Here is a 13,005-nt window from a genome sequence, read left to right on the forward strand (position 1 = left end):
GGTATCAGGTGTTTAGATTCTTTCGATCTGTATTTATTTGCATCTCTCTCTCTCTCTCTCTCTCTCTCTCTCTCTCTCTCTCTCTCTATATATATATATATATATATATATATATATATATATAAAGAAAGAGAGAGAGAGAGATAAAACGAGAGGGGGCAAGAGAGAATTACAGAGAGAGCCACTGGCCACTGATAAATGACTGGTGGGTGGGGGAAAAACTTTGGTAGAAGGTTCCAATTCTCGAATATTCTCAAGGTTATATTATGGTTTTGCAAGCTCTTGTTCATCAAGATAATGATGGTAATACTAACTGGGAATTTATTCAGAAACCCAAACTAGAACAACTGCAATGATACGTCATCACAAATGACTAAGCTTTTCTTTGTATGTTCGAAATACCCCTCCTGTTCCACCCCCTTCCAGAACAGCGACCCAGGGGTCATACTACAAAATTCGTCACATGTGCAATGCAGCTTCCTGCACTGGCTGCATGCATGAAGTTTGGTTAGAAAATATCTGAAAATGGCATTGTAATTGAAATTGTTGTACAACTGACTTTTAAGTCCACTCTTCGAGGCCACATAAAACAAAGCTATTAATGAAACTCCTTCTCATAGATGACAAACACCGAGGCAACATAACTGTTAAGTTTCATGATTTTCCACTAAACGGTTTAGCAGGATTTGAGGTAACGCACATACGGATGGATGGAAGGATGGGTAGACAGACAAACAAACGAAGGGTATCTCAATAAACCAGATGCTTTTTTCTAAGTAAGTTTGATGGTAATCATAAATAAAACAAGACTATTTCATATCGAAAAACTGTCAGCATATTAATTGTGATGTACTGAGAGGAACACAACAATTATAATAGACCGTGAATGATACCAAATGTCAACATCAGCGACGGATAGGTAAATATCAATATCTGTATATCAGCGACGGAAAGGTAAATATCAATATCTGTATATCAGCGACGGAAAGGTAAATATCAATATCTGTATATCAATGACGGATAGGTAAATATCAATATCTGTATATCAGCGACGGAAAGGTAAATATCAATATCTGTATATCAATGACGGATAGGTAAATATCAATATCTGTATATCAGCGACGGAAAGGTAAATATCAATAGCTGTATATCAACGACGAAACGAGAAAAAAAACCAATATCCGTGAATCAACTATATGTTGACTTTAATATGTGTATATCAACAACAGAAACGTATAAATAATATTAATTATTATTATCCGTATATCATTGACGGAAACGTAAACATCAAAATATCGGCATATCAACGACTGAAACGTAAATTTCTAGCCTTCATTTACCGAAGAATGTATTTAAAAAAGGGTATAATTCATATTTATTTGCTGAGTAAAACATTTAAAAAATGAAACAATCGTTTCACAAATGACGCGTCTGCAATTTTTATTTATATTGCAACAAAAACCGAAAGTAGCCCCAGAATTTATCAATGAGTAAATAATTACAGATGAGTATCACGTGACCGTTTACAGCCAGTCGTATTGCAGAAAATCCGTTTCAGTAATACAAATTTGAATTATACAAAAATGTTGATTAGAATTTTCTTTTAGTAAATTTTGCTAGTCTTTTAAGGAATAACATATCTATTTGACTTACACGACTTTGCATTTATTTAAAAAGAGCTAATTATCATAGTTTAATCTCTTTTTCAAACCTACACACCCGCCTAGCCTCCATATATAATTGCTAGACATTTTCAGCATTTAGCTTGAGGAGTAACGTGCTGTATCCATTGGGCTTGATGCAAATACACGCCACCTTTAAAATCTACACCTGTAGTGTTTAAGAAATTATTCGAGATTTAATAATCAAGAAGATTTTGATATGATTGTATGTTGTTGTCGATTTTGTTGCGTTTATGTCACAATGCTTTTTCCACACCTAATCAGAAATATTTAATATATTTTTGTTTTATTTTCCAGTCGGTTGAGCCAAACAGATTTGACGCACTGGGACGCCTGCACGAGCTGAACGGGAACAGATCGCATGAGGGGCCAAACTTTCTGGGCTGGCACAGGCTATTCTTAATTATGTACGTATAGTCGCAATCTAACCTTCTCATTCAATTGTTTTAACATTTGGTAAACAATGAATTTTAAATTGTACGGTTCTGTTACTAAGGATTTAGGAGGTGACAAATTGTAAGTGAGATTAACCGCTGCTGCTAGCTTACAGAACATTGCCACATATTACCCAGTATTATAACGGGATCAATTATCATGGGTTTTATGAAGTTTCTGCAATAATCATTCCATAAACGTTGTGACCGGAAGACTTTGTATAGTGCTGCATGCAGGCATAATATCACAATGGGTGGATATCAAGAAACTGGATCCGGTTTTACCAAACGTACCAAAATATTTTCCTTAAATTTTTTTATATTTTTTAATTTTTTTTTTTTTATTTTTCTTCAAATCTTTCCAATAGCTAGGTTTAGATTGCTGACTTTGTCTCTAATCGTTAGACATCCATGGATAAATCAGACTAAACTGTCATATATTAACATGAAATTATATGTGTTCATCTCTAACTAAAATGTGATGATTTCCTCATATAGGAGGTACTCCTGAACTCGATTTTGAAAATCCTTGAAGGAAAATAAAACAAACAAACAAACTTCTATGTGTAAACTTAAAGACGATAACGTTATGTTTCGTACTTTATTCCATATTTTTCTATTTCTTAAATGACAGTAATATCAGGAATGTTATAACCAACATTGTTTGAGCTATAGTAATAAATGAAAGCTTCATTGCTTTTCAGGCATAAGAATTATATTGGTTTTTCTACAAAGTTATGTCCCCTTAATTACATTATCAATAACGTTCAAATTTGCTGTGCTGCATCGCTCGGTCGTCTGATAGAGTAATACAGTTGATAAAATGTAAAATAAAATTTATTTATTACAGTATATTAGATCATTTTAAACATTGCATCCTTTTCATTCACTTAAAATTGTTATGATCAGCCGATGAATACGACTGACATTAGGCGAAATAATGAAAGGAATGGTGCCATCAAATGAGTGCAATATTTGTTTCGATACAGGCGCACGTTTCATACATAATAGAATGAACATAATCCTTTTCCTGCATCAGTACAGGATATAGTTCATACTGTGCTATGAAATAAAATATATATTTTAAATCATGGTTTTGCCGCTGTTAAAACAACGATTTCTTGTGCGACACGATGCAAAAAATATGTAGTTGATGTAAGACAAAATATCTTCCAAATATATCACACTTAGTGTATACACATTTTATATGTGGCGTGCCATTGCAGCCATTGCTCTGGTGCAACCGCTCCTGTTGAAGCTGCATTTCTCGAGGATATCGTGTTGTTTTTTTTTTATAAACGGTATGAAAAGAGCACAAATGTTTATGACTTTCCTCATGAAACACAAAACTTTTCTAGTTATGAAAGACTGTAACTGTATTGTACCGCATTCGGTCAGATGTTTTTAACTTGGTAACTTAAAATCATGAACTAAAATTTAAGATCATTATATAATCATAATATGATACACGCGCATAACGTCCACGGTATCCGAAATACGATAATTTTACTTTACTAATTTATGTGCCTGTTGAATTTTGTCCTGTATGGAATTTTCCACGTGTTGCTTATTTCAAAATATTGTTGGGAAATTACAGTCGTTTGCTGTTAGTGGCTGACTAAAGATTGAATAATTCCTTTAATAAATGCATTTGAAATGGAAGCTCATGTTAAATCCTCCATGTCTTCGATAAGCTCTGAGGATTTTAATGGTATGATTCCAATGAATAATAAATATTATGTTAAAAATTACTTTCGTTTAGATCAGTATTGCTATTTTTCTAAGGAAAACACAGCTTTATATTCCATGACAAACATAAATTCCAAAATAATTATATCAAGAGTTTTGTTCTATTCGCATACGTTTTACAGTAATATTTATTATTATTATTATTATTATTATTGTAAGGTCGGAAAATGCAATGCGAGAGAAGATACCAACGGTAACAATCCCATACTGGGACTCCACCTTGGATGCAAAGCTACCTGACCCGAGAGCGTCAATATTATTCAGCCCCGAGTTTATGGGTACCGGAAAGGGGATTGTAAATACAGGCCCATCTAGACACTGGAGGACTCCATGGGGACCACTCATTCGAAACTTTGGCCAAGATGGTGTTCTGATGAACTGGACTAGCATTCGGGATGTATTTACAAGGAGGCGTCTGTCGGAAATCACGATGCCAAACGCCGAGGCGAAGTACAATTTTGAAGACATTCATGGGGAGCCTCATTTATGGGTTGGAGGACACATGTCCCCACAAGCCCTCGCCGGATACGATCCAATTTTCTTCCTTCATCACTCTTTTATTGATTTATTGTGGGAGATATTCCGGATGTTGCAAAGGATGAGGGGGGTGGATCCGACCAAAGATTATCCGAATAACACTGTCCCAGAGGGTCATGGGCTTAATGATCCTTCAGGGTTCGAGGGGCTCACTAACGAACAGGCCCTCAGTGACTATTACACGTCTAATATATATACATATGAACTTCCACCAAGTTGTAGTAGGGAAAGACCAAATTGCGGATCTCCGTATCTACGGTGTGACACTTCAGTTGCAAAACCCAGCTGCGTCTCTCTTACTATATTTGATACTCAGCCGGCGGATTTTATGCTGGAGAATGAATTTTCCCCAAATGGCGGCGTTTCAAGACTTCGAGAGAACCGAAATCATGGCGGAAACGGGCGCGTGGATCATGTTCAAGAAATAACGAGGGACACAAATTTTCTTTGGAATGTCTTCGGTGGTAATAGACGAGGTAGGCGAGCTGCGCAAAATAATGGAACCGAAAGTATGGCTTTATCGAAACTGACATCAATTTTTGAAACTTCAAACTCTTCAGTTAGCGAGAATCAAAATCTTCAGTGTCAACCGAATGACTGGAATGAGCAATATGTTAATAATTTCAATATCAATGGTTTAACTGATAGAAAACAATGGGTGTATATTCCCGTTGGAATCATATATAGAAAAGATCCAGAACGGTTGGGATTTAACTACCATAGCCATCTCCAAGTGTACTCCAAGTGTAAACGTGGCATCTACATCAATCCCCATGTATCGATCGAGTCGATTGGCTTAAATTATATGGGAATATACAAAGAAGTTATACCAATCAATAAAGACACACCAGTGTTTTCAACATCGTCATTTATCGGAGTTAAAGTACCTCATGGAAATGTTACAGATGTATTGCTTGTGGCCTACGACGTCTGCGGCCGAGTATGTCAGCCATATTGTTTTTCTCGCCTCCATGACTATAAATATCAGCCTTGCAGTGGATCAATCCGGATTACATCCCATTATCCTAAAATGTACCGAGAAAGCGTGAAGGAATTCGTGAATGATATATACAAGGAACATACACAGGGTACACTTCCAGAGTTAGACAGGAAACAAATATTTATCCAGTTTTATTGTAACAATAATGAATGGCCTTGGGAATCTTGACCCTTTAGTTACAGATTTTCAAACGGATCTATGATACTTCTTCCTCCTCCATCTTATACCAAAATACATCATTTATAAGCCATGTCATTTTGTACAATAGTGTTTATTAGTCATGCACATTTCTAAAAAAAGGTATTCTCTTACTACAATCAACTAAGCAATTGACAATCAATTGTTACGTTCTGATTTTTGTCCATAATTCGTCCGCGTATAAGATATTTTGATTAGACACCGATTACTATAGGTAAATTTTCTGGCATCATTAATACTTGTTTGATACGACTGATGCCGTGTTTGTATTTGATATGAATCAGTCATAATATAGTAGGTACAATTCGTGTTACGATGAAATGGCAAATCGTGTTACAATGAAATGCAGAAATGACATATCGAATAAATACTGTGAAAAAACAATATTAGTCTTAATAATCGGGGGGTGGGGGTGGTATTGCGCGCTTACTTTAACAGTACTAACCAATTATGTATTAAAATTTTGCCTCAGCATGGGATAAATGACAAACCAGTAGTAGTATATAATGTACACGTGTCAAATAGTGAAAACTGTCCAGATAATCAGGTCTTGTCAACGAGGAAAAAACTTGACAAGGTAATACAAAGATGTCGCAACATATCAAACATGGTTAGCAATATGACTGATTACAGCCTACATTGTCATCCAGTTCATCCTAGTCGCAGAATGTATGTTTTTCAGCGGAGTTTGTTGTAGTCTGCTTGATGTTGTTGTTGTTGTTGTAGGGTTTAACGCCATTTTTCAGCACATGATAGGCTATACATGGCGGCCAGTATTAATGGTGGAGGAAGAACCCGGAAAAACCCGGAAAGAACCACCGACCCACGAGAAGCTACCGGCAAGCTTTCTCACATATCCACATTAGCCGAATCCGAGACTCGAACTCACGCAGACAGGTGAGATGGCAATGATCCGTAACGGAGAGCGCTTTAGACCACTCGGCCACTCGGGGCCCCTAGTCTGCTTGAAGCATTATATATATATATATATATATATATATATATATATATATATATATATATATATATATATATATATATATATATATATATATATATATATATATATATATATATATATATATATATATATATACATACATAAAGTCCAGAAGCTAAACACGAGAAAGAATGATTTTTCATCTCAATCTCTGACAAATTTAACATCAAACGAAATATTTAACAAACACTGATGTTCAATCAGCTACTTGCATATAAACTGTTGTACATAATTTATATTTCGAATACTCGTCAACTCTGTATAATAAAGAGTAATATAAAAAATCAGCACAGGTAAGGTAATGTATAAAAACCTAACCTATGTGTCCATTTTATCATGACCATACAGGTCCATTTGAGATTTGTTTATTTCATTGGGTACCACGTAAATTATAACTCGGTTTATTGGATTACTTAATGCCAGATACGTATACAAGTTAAACAGCCAATGACAAAACTAAAACACAATAACTACAACTTAATGGAAAAAATATACAATACTGACATAAAAGTAACGTAAAACACCATAAGAGTTTTAAGAACAATTAGAAAAGAAGGATACAATTTATAATAAAAGCTAGGCATTATATATACTGGACACATTTTTGCTTCCAAGATATAAAACTGGCAGCGGATTATACATCTAGCTGGAGGTCATTCCATAATATGGGCTACAACCACTTACAAGAATTGTTGTGAACACCACCAGTATACACATAAAGTTCTGAAAATGATCTAGTACTGGGGGAAATTACAAGAGAATTTAATGTGAATTGATCTATCAAGTATTTGTGAGCCAAGCCATATACGACCTTCCACCTTATGAAGCGTATGTTGCATATAATCTGTTAGAAATGCTAAGGAACTGGCATTTTCCTTATATGAAATCATATACCGAAAGGCTTTGATTCCATGCATTTTGACAAGGAAAGGGTAAAGAACACAAATGAAACGGAAGAACGGAAACCACTCCTTGATTGAAAGTTAGTGGTAAAGGAAATAGGTGAGATAAGGCGCGGTGGTTCGCCTTGGTGGAAAACCTGGAATTACTCCAGGAAATAATAATAGTATTCTTATCCTCAGTCGGCATGCTGAAACGAGCAATTTTTAGAGTCTAAGCTTTGAGTATTTTGTTTAATTCATATAAATACATGCGTGGAATAAATTCTAATTTTAGACACACTTATTCTTTTAGTGAATGTGTGACTGGTTACGGAGAGTTTCAGCGTGGCTTTAATAGTTGTGATATCCCCAACTGGTACTCAGATGTCATTAATAAACAGCACACATTCAAACAAGACTGATCTCTGATTCACCCTCAATTTAAGTTGTGTTCTTTTTATAACAAAATTAATACAATGACTAATGAAATGAATATAAAAAAGAACGATAACACTTGGTCTGCTGTATCAAGAGTTAATTTCAGCCACATTCAGTTACTTTCTGCACATTTCTTGGAAAACGAAATTATTAAGAAGAAACTACGTTTCTGAAATTTCTTGCAAAAAACAGTCGAAAAACTGGCGTTTCAAGAAGAAAAAAAAGAGCAAAATCTAAAATGCAATCCAATGGTTTCACGACACACCAGCTACGAACAATCTTTCGTCATCATACGACATATTTCTACAAATTAATGCTTTAACTGGAGACACGCTATTACTGCGTGTAGGTCTAATGTGACTTACAATTAATTGTACCTGGAAGGTGGTTATCGCTGCCAACTTGCTTAATCCCGAAAAACATACATGTACCTTTTCAAACATGTTAAATAATAATAATAATAATAATAATAATAATAATAATAATAATAATAATAACAACAACAACAACAATAATAATAATAATAATAATAATAATAATAATAATAATAATAATAATAATTTAATTTAATTTAAAAAGTATTAATCACGATAAAAATATCTTGGCGAGGGTGAAGACCTCAAACGATCAACTGTACTAAACTTCCAGTTTTAGCGACATTTAAAAAAAATTAATACACAATCGTGTAAATGCAGTTAAAGTGGGAATACATCTTATATGAGTTTTATGGATTAAATTGAGTTAGGTCATGCGATTGAGTTTATGGGTATTAGTGGTGAATGTGGAGGGACTGGGTCAAAAATGATAAGTTTTAAAATTGGGCAATAGTAGAAGGGCATGGAAATTTACGGTTATTTATCATCGAATATGTTCGACTTGTTTCCTCCAAGGTAGGATCGGGGGGAGGGGGGGAGGAGGAAGGGGATTCCGGAACACCTCCAGGCTAAAAAGAAAACTACAGATACAAACGTAGTCACTTGTCAGTTGAAATTTGACCATCATTTTATTCTTGCTCACGTTTATTGGATATTATGTACACTTTGAGTAAATAGACACACAGACCATTGCTTTTGTGCCCTTTCTAGGAAAATCAGATCCCTTTTATCATTTTCGACCCCCGACCTCTGACCCAACACATTGACCTGATCCGAACCTATCGTTTGCCATAAAATGGATAAATTGAAATCCAAAATACTTAAGTTATGACCTAGATATAATTATCATACATTTACAGACACACTTTGTTTGATAAATACTCTTGTTGCAAATTTAATACGAAAAGCTCAATGTATAAAACGCTGTAAAATATCGCATAAAGCTATTTTGTTTTTATTTGTTGCTTATTTATCTTAGATTAATATATTTGCAAAGGATGCTGAATCATTTCCAGATGTAGATCAGAATGAATTTACATAAATACGGAGGCAGGCACGTGACTTCGGCCATAAACACAAAATTGTCCGTAAAAATGAAAGCTATTGGCGCAGACACAGGGATACAGGTAAACGCCTATACACACATATTTTAAAATATAAAATATGGAATCCGTGCTATGCTACGACACACAAATGAAACCATTGGGCTATGACAGCTGATTCTACATAAGGCACGAAATCAAAACATTATGCAAACAGAATCCCTAACATGGATATGAAGTGGAGAAGGAAATTTCAGATATGCAATTCATCGACACGATTACTTATGACATGTGAAATGCGTAACTACTTAAACATATGCATTAACATTGATAACAATGAATGGAACGGAATATACCACTAAATGGTCATAACAGGAGTAATAAATAAACTGTAACATACATACATACATACATACATACATACATATATATATATATATATATATATATATATATATATATATATATATATATATATATATATATATATATATATATATATATATATATATATATATATATATATTTATATTTATATTTATATATATATAACAATTACATGTATTAAAACTTAACATGGATCACATGTAATTGCGCTACAGCAGCATGCACCAGTAATGTACGTTGCTTGTAATATACGTTGTTTAAATTTATTTACTTATATGTGCGTTAGAATTTACAAGTTAGAAGATGAACAGCCATGACAAAGACATAATCCATCACAATTTTTTTCTTGCACCTAATGATCAAATAATCCGTATGCCTAATTGAGTGAGACAGACAGGCATACGGACAGACAGAGATGTCTTCACGATTGTAAATCTGTATTATTCACTTACCTGATGACTGATTTTACTTGTGTACAAGTGCAGTACCATATTCCATTATCAAATAATGCCATTAGCTAAGCAATATCTTCTAATGTTTGCTTCCACTTCCATTTTTAAAAGAATCACATGGCTTCGCAGTGGTATTTACATGCTAATTAAATATGCTATGGCTGTATTCAGTCATTCCAAGATAACACCTGTTTTAGGTGAAGATTCTGCAGACCAGGTCATATTAACGAGGCTACCAAATGGGAAATGAAGCTACTCAGGGGTAATATGAATACCGTACCATATAGTTAAAGGAAATGCCAGGTGGTTACTATTTTAAATTTCTCAGCCAGTGACATTTTTGAACTTGCTGACGGAATCGAGACCAGTTTAAAGTACATCTAGCATTAGCAAAGATAAAACACAAGTGCCGCCTAAGTACAAGAAGGGTACATGTACTTTAAACAAAATCTTAATTGATGGGAATGGAGAGGTCGTTATACTTGCAAAGAAAATTAGACAGCATGCCAAAAAAGTCATTCTTGGGATTTAGCCTCATGGAGATTATATGGATATAACTTACTGTGAATATTTAAGCCCTGAAGGAGCATGGTATGTATTTCCATAGTTTACATTTACTGCTTCATTTATTGATGTTTTCTATCTTCGACGAAACTTTAAGCAACAAGAGGGCAATAAGTGTAGAAAAGGAGCAAAAAAATCTACGAACAGCTGAACTCTCTCTCTCTCTCAGATATCGGACCATATTTTATTTTGATCACAAAGTGCAAAAAGAAAAATGCGATGGAATACATATATATATCCTTCTCTCTGTATCTTTCTTCCCCTCCGCCCCCACCCCCACCCCCTGAAAATGCCTTTTAGTAATAATGATGCAATTTACCTATTGCTGGTAATCTGAAATAGCATACAGTGAAACTTGTATTATTTATGAAACCGGAAGTTATTATAATATAATTCCACACGGCATCGCGAGTTTTATCCTATCCAAAACTCAATAAATTTCGGGTCAGCGTCATTGTATGTAGCTAAAAGTACATACTACATTTAAAATATTTCCTGTGAAACAAATTAGGCACTTTTAGTTACATTTAATGATCCTGACTGGAAAGGCTACCGAGTTACAGGTAGGATAAAATTCGCGATGCTGTGTGGAACGAAGTGAAAAACACAGTCCAAGGTGTTGATCTGGCCTCGTCTTAAACTCAGCATCGACTTATATAAGGAAGACGGATGGAAAGTTTGCAAATTTGCTGATTCGACTTATACTCCGCATTGAGTCATAGGCCGGCAAATACGGTATAGATACAGTTTTATATATAATGTACGTTTTTGCTGTACTTGCAGTAACCTTTATAATACTTAATGGTAGAATTAATAAAAATGTGTTTTCGCTTGTTTTAAAAAAGTTGTTGGTTTTGATTTCGATTGATTTTATTAATTGTTTTTGTAATTATACAAATCTGCCAGTGTCCATGGGTATTCTGTTTTATTATATGCTCATTTTTTCTCCGTTAACTTTACATTGTCAGAATCGTTCAATATTACTCGATACTGAACTCGCGTGCAAATACACATACTGCATTCACGTGCATAATGGAACTACTTTCTATTGTAAACAAACAATGGACGCAGACGCCAGCACTTTTGATTTGTAAGCAAATAATGTACACTCGCGTACGAGGATCTTTACCTATGAGTTGTTTAAATTTGTTTCTAAATGAACTAAAACAGATGTTTCGTGGACTGCCACATACCAGCTGCTTTGGCACATTCCGCGTTGATACAATGTTTCGGATTTAGGCTAGCTTCAGTATACAACAGACGCAAGAAAGGATCCTTACAAATAATACACAAGTGACAAGTCATATACTGTCTTCTTTAACTGGTGATAAGAATTAAAAAAAATATACTTACAGTTTTACATCCTGAATTAACTCAAAATGTACTTTCTTAGTTCTGCAAAACCGAATTACATGAGCCATGTCATAGATTTTCAATCTTCAATACACATTTCGAATTTGTACTGTAATTTCGATGATAAGTGCAATTACATCCTCCTTACTGCGCTCAAAAGGAAATAAGCATTAAATTCCATATCGTCTTTTTGATAATTGCAATTGAAAGACTTCATATTTTCCCACATTATGATTTCAAACATTCAATGACAGAAACAGAAACACATTTGCAAATGTCAACACGCTTCTCACTCGCTTCTTCAATCCCATGTATTTCATGTGACATTGTCACATATAAATCCAGTCTATAATCATGAAATTTCGTAGAATCGAAAAAAAAAATACCAAAATCTATTCATTCCAGATCAAACTGAAAAGTTGTTGCAAGCGCATTCATTCACAATATGACTCCAAAATTTAAATTTTAACTAGACACGCCATTTTGTTTCGAAAGTTATGTCGAGCGCGCGACTAAGTTCAAATTTATCTGGGCGGAGTTATGTGCGTAGTAATAATGTTGTTCTTGTGTAATGATGAATATGCGTTTGTGTATTTAGTTTGGATTGCGGCATACATTCAGTTATTTTGTTTCGTGTAGTGTATTTTGTTAGTATAATTAAGCATTAGGTAGGATAATTTTTTTTTAGCATATAATAAAAAGTTTACTGCATTTGTATGTGAAAATATGAACTCGTTGTGTCGGATGGATATACTGCACTCCCATGGTCGAGCAGTATTTCCATTCGAAGAACTCGTTCATTTTTTCCCATACAAATGCAGTAACCTATAATTATAGCTTTTGGTGAGCATAACCTCTGTCATGCATGACTTGGACAATTTCATCGTTGTACCAGGCTTATTTTATTTGTTAC

General features: G+C 34.4%; 1 protein-coding gene across 1 annotated transcript; it reads left to right on the forward strand.

Annotated features, from left to right (window-relative positions):
- The first annotated feature begins 221 nt into the window (after window positions 1-221).
- On the forward strand, window positions 222-5,996 carry LOC149780516 (uncharacterized). Its single transcript, XM_089937513.1, has 2 exons — window positions 222-2,089; window positions 4,025-5,996. Exons 1-2 carry the CDS (start codon window positions 1,890-1,892, stop codon window positions 5,568-5,570), a joined length of 1,746 nt encoding a protein of 581 aa, XP_089793639.1. The 5' UTR covers window positions 222-1,889; the 3' UTR covers window positions 5,571-5,996.
- Window positions 5,997-13,005: the final 7,009 nt, after the last annotated feature.

This window comes from Sinohyriopsis cumingii, chromosome 16 (assembly GCF_028554795.1).
Source record: "Sinohyriopsis cumingii isolate HCF-2022 chromosome 16, ASM2855479v2, whole genome shotgun sequence".
Lineage (NCBI taxonomy): Eukaryota > Metazoa > Mollusca > Bivalvia > Unionida > Unionidae > Sinohyriopsis > Sinohyriopsis cumingii.

Bases quoted from the DNA above. Each gene is read 5' to 3' on its own strand.
- LOC149780516 (XM_089937513.1), top strand. From the start codon at position 1,890: ATGTTGTTGTCGATTTTGTTGCGTTTATGTCACAATGCTTTTTCCACA. The intron at 2,090-4,024 runs GTACGTATAGTC...TATTATTGTAAG, and splicing joins CACAGGCTATTCTTAATTAT to GTCGGAAAATGCAATGCGAG.